The 3,358-nt window shown below is 35.3% G+C and overlaps 1 protein-coding gene across 1 annotated transcript in view; it reads left to right on the forward strand.

Annotated features, from left to right (window-relative positions):
* LOC106875571 (U3 small nucleolar RNA-interacting protein 2) overlaps nucleotides 1–3,358 on the forward strand; it is a 19,536-nt gene that overhangs the window by 5,656 nt on the left and 10,522 nt on the right. Inside the window, exons 3-5 of the mRNA XM_014923776.2 lie at nucleotides 537–679; nucleotides 2,076–2,119; nucleotides 3,293–3,334. Coding sequence (XP_014779262.1) covers nucleotides 537–679; nucleotides 2,076–2,119; nucleotides 3,293–3,334 — 229 coding nt within the window. The remainder of the gene's footprint in view (nucleotides 1–536; nucleotides 680–2,075; nucleotides 2,120–3,292; nucleotides 3,335–3,358) is intronic.

Consider the following 3,358-nt stretch of genomic DNA (forward strand, 5'->3'; position numbering starts at 1 on the left):
TATATATATATATATATATATATATATACATACATACATACATACATACATACATACATACATACATACACACACGATGAGCTTCTTTCAGTTTCCATCTGCCTGCCAAATCCACTCATAAGGCTTTGGTTGGCTTGCGGCTATAGTAGAAAACACTTGCCCAAGGTGCCATGCAGTGGGGCTGAACCTGGAACCATGTGGTTGGCAAGCAAGCTACTTACCACACAGCCACTCATGTGCCTATATTAAAACAAAATTTGTTAAACTGTTTTGTATATTGTAGAAATATAACCAGTTTATTGCTGATAAATTCTAACAACAAAATCTGATGTCGTTCCCTAAGGGCCACATGGACCCTAGTTAAGGATCTCTGTTTTGCACACTGATAATAAATTGACCAACACTCTATTGACTTCATGGCAGTTGAAGATGAATTAACCTGGCACAGATTATCCTTGTGACATTCCTCCCCCTCACCGAATGGAGACCTGTATGGTTATTTTTGCTTCTGTTAATCTTGTTTCTTCTCCTTCCAGTGATGTTGAATACAAGTTACCATCGGATGAGGGTGGTTCATCAGATGAAGAAACGGCTCAGGAGAAAAAGATTCGTTTGGCTAAAAAATATTTGGCTGAATTGAAAAGTGAGGGTGTTGGAGATGACGAGGGCGAAAGTGATGGTGAGTATCTATCTATCTATCTATTTATGATGTTGACAGTGACTTCAAAGTTTCTGTCAGCTAAGCCATTGTTGAACTGCCAAAATTTCAATGTCGCTCTGATTTAAGAATTAAAAATTTGTACTCTTTAAAAGTTCAGAGTTACTCATCAGATTAATGTAAAATTGTTTTTATTGTAACTGAACATACAAACAAAACATTAATATAATTATCTATCTATCCATACATCCATCCATATATACACACATGCATACTTATAAGGTGAGCAAAAGTGTACATACTCTGCTATATGTATATATAAATCCCCAAAATGGAACAAGGTTACAACAAATAGCAATAAAACATACAGACAGACAGAAAAAAAACAAGGATGGGTCATTTGCAGCCTTCTCTCATCAATCAAGTTTCCAGATTGTCCTTACATTTTCAGGTGGATATATATATATATATAGATAGGTAGATAATTATTGACAATGGTGTGTGTGTGTATGTATGTGTACGTGTTTGTATATGTGTGTGTGTGTGTGTGTGTGTATATATATATATATATATATATATATATATATATGTGTGTGTGTGTGTATTGCTAATGTAAATAGAAATGGAATGGTGAAACTATTTTTTCATTTTCTGAAAAAACGTTTTGAACTCACAAGACTTTTGCATAATAGCAATGATATATATATATATATATATACATATATATATATATATATATATATATATATATATATATATATATACGCACATCATCAGCATTTATCTAGCGTCTGTTGTCCATGCTGGCATGGGTTGGATGGTTTGACTGGGCTGATACACTGGAAGGCTGCACTAGACTCCAGTCTGATTTGGCATGGTCTTCTATGGCTAGATGCCCTTCCTAATGCCAACCACTCCGAGAGTGTAATGGGTGCTTTTATGTGTCATCTGCATGGCACCAGTGTGCGTTTGTGTGTCACTGGCATGGGTGACAATTTGTGTGACACTGGTATCTGTCACAATTGCAATTTTGCTTGGCATGATGGGTCTTCTTCTGAAGCACAACATAACGTCAATGGTCTTGGTTGTTGCTTCCGTGAGGCCTAATGCTTGAAAGGAACTCACCTGCTTTGCCTCTGTGAGGCCTAATGCTTGAAAGGAACTCACCTGCTTTGTCTCCATGAGTCCCAACGTTCAAAAGATGTTCTTCACGTGCCACCAGCATGGGTGCATTTGGCTTAGGCCAACAAGTTTAGGGGAGGGGTTAAGCTGATTGCATTGACACCAGTGCTCAACTGGTACTTATGTTATTGACCCAGAACACACATCTAATTATATAGAAGAAACAAAAGAGTAGAATGTCCAGTGAATGTAGTCTAATTGTAATAAATTTTGGTATTTTTCTGTTGTTTTGTAGATGATAAAAGAGATGCTATCAGTGACAGATTGAAACATGATTTTGTAAGTAAAGTTACTTTAGCATGTGATCTACAACTTAAAGGGAGATTACTTTAGGTTACTTTTTAGTTTACTTTTCAATTTCTAAAAACCTTTGACCCTTTTGTTACTGTATTTATTATGAGATGCTCTGTGTTTCTTTCATTTACTTTAAATATAACAAAGAATTTAGTAAAATAACTTAGCTTTCATTCAGTTAATGTTAGGAACATAAATTGTGACAAAGGTTTGGTGGAAGATTTTAATTCAAAACTTATAAAAACAAAACGTTTATACTACAGAGCCAGAGTCGGTTTCAGCCAGGTTGGTAACGAAAGGGTTAACATGGCTAAAGTAGTTGATATCGATCTGGTGGGGTCGATGGCACTTTCCAAGGGGTCAATAAATGCACATCTACTTTATTATTTACTTATTTTCTTGTACATACCTGGGAGTCAATGAGGGGTCAAGAATTCCATGAAGTGGTCGATGGTTTAAAAAGTTCAGGGACTCCTGCTTTAGAGCATCAGAAAGAAATGCTTAGTGGGTTTTTTTTCCAAATTTCTCTGTTCTGAGTTCTGATCCTGTTGAAATCAACTTTGCCTCTTAGACTTTGTGCCTTTGCTAGAAACTGTTGTTAATGTTGTTGTTAGCTTTATTTTAGAGATGAGGAATTTACATTTGACAGATATTTATCCTCATCTTGTTTGTTGTTAATATAACATTTCGGCTGATATACCTTCCAGCCTTCATCAGATGTCTTGGAGAAATTTCAAACCTGGGTTCTCATTCCTAAGGTATTTTTCAATGTTATTATTCAGGTCACTGCCTGGAATCAAACTCAGAATCTTGGGGTTAGTAGCCCACACTCTTAACCACTTGGACAATTATTTTAGGGCTTATAAATCTAATATTTTCTTATCCTTCCTTAATAGTAATAACAATAATAACATCGAAAAATACCTTAGGAATGAGAACCCAGGTTCGAAATTTCCCCAAGACACCTGATGAAGGCTGGAGGGTATATCAGCTGAAACATTGTGTTAACAACAAACAAAATGGGGACAAATATCCGTCAAATGTAAGTAATGTTGTTGTTGTTGTTAACAATAAGAAATTGTTCAACAGTTTGAGATTTTTTGTTTGTTTACAATTTTTGATTTGTTTTTAAAATAATTTTTTTTTTTTTTTTTCCAGTTAGAACAGAGTGGGAAACTCAACAAACAAGTTGCAGATGAGGTAGGTCTTATATGTGTGTGTATG

Source organism: Octopus bimaculoides, chromosome 20 (assembly GCF_001194135.2).
Source record: "Octopus bimaculoides isolate UCB-OBI-ISO-001 chromosome 20, ASM119413v2, whole genome shotgun sequence".
NCBI lineage: Eukaryota > Metazoa > Mollusca > Cephalopoda > Octopoda > Octopodidae > Octopus > Octopus bimaculoides.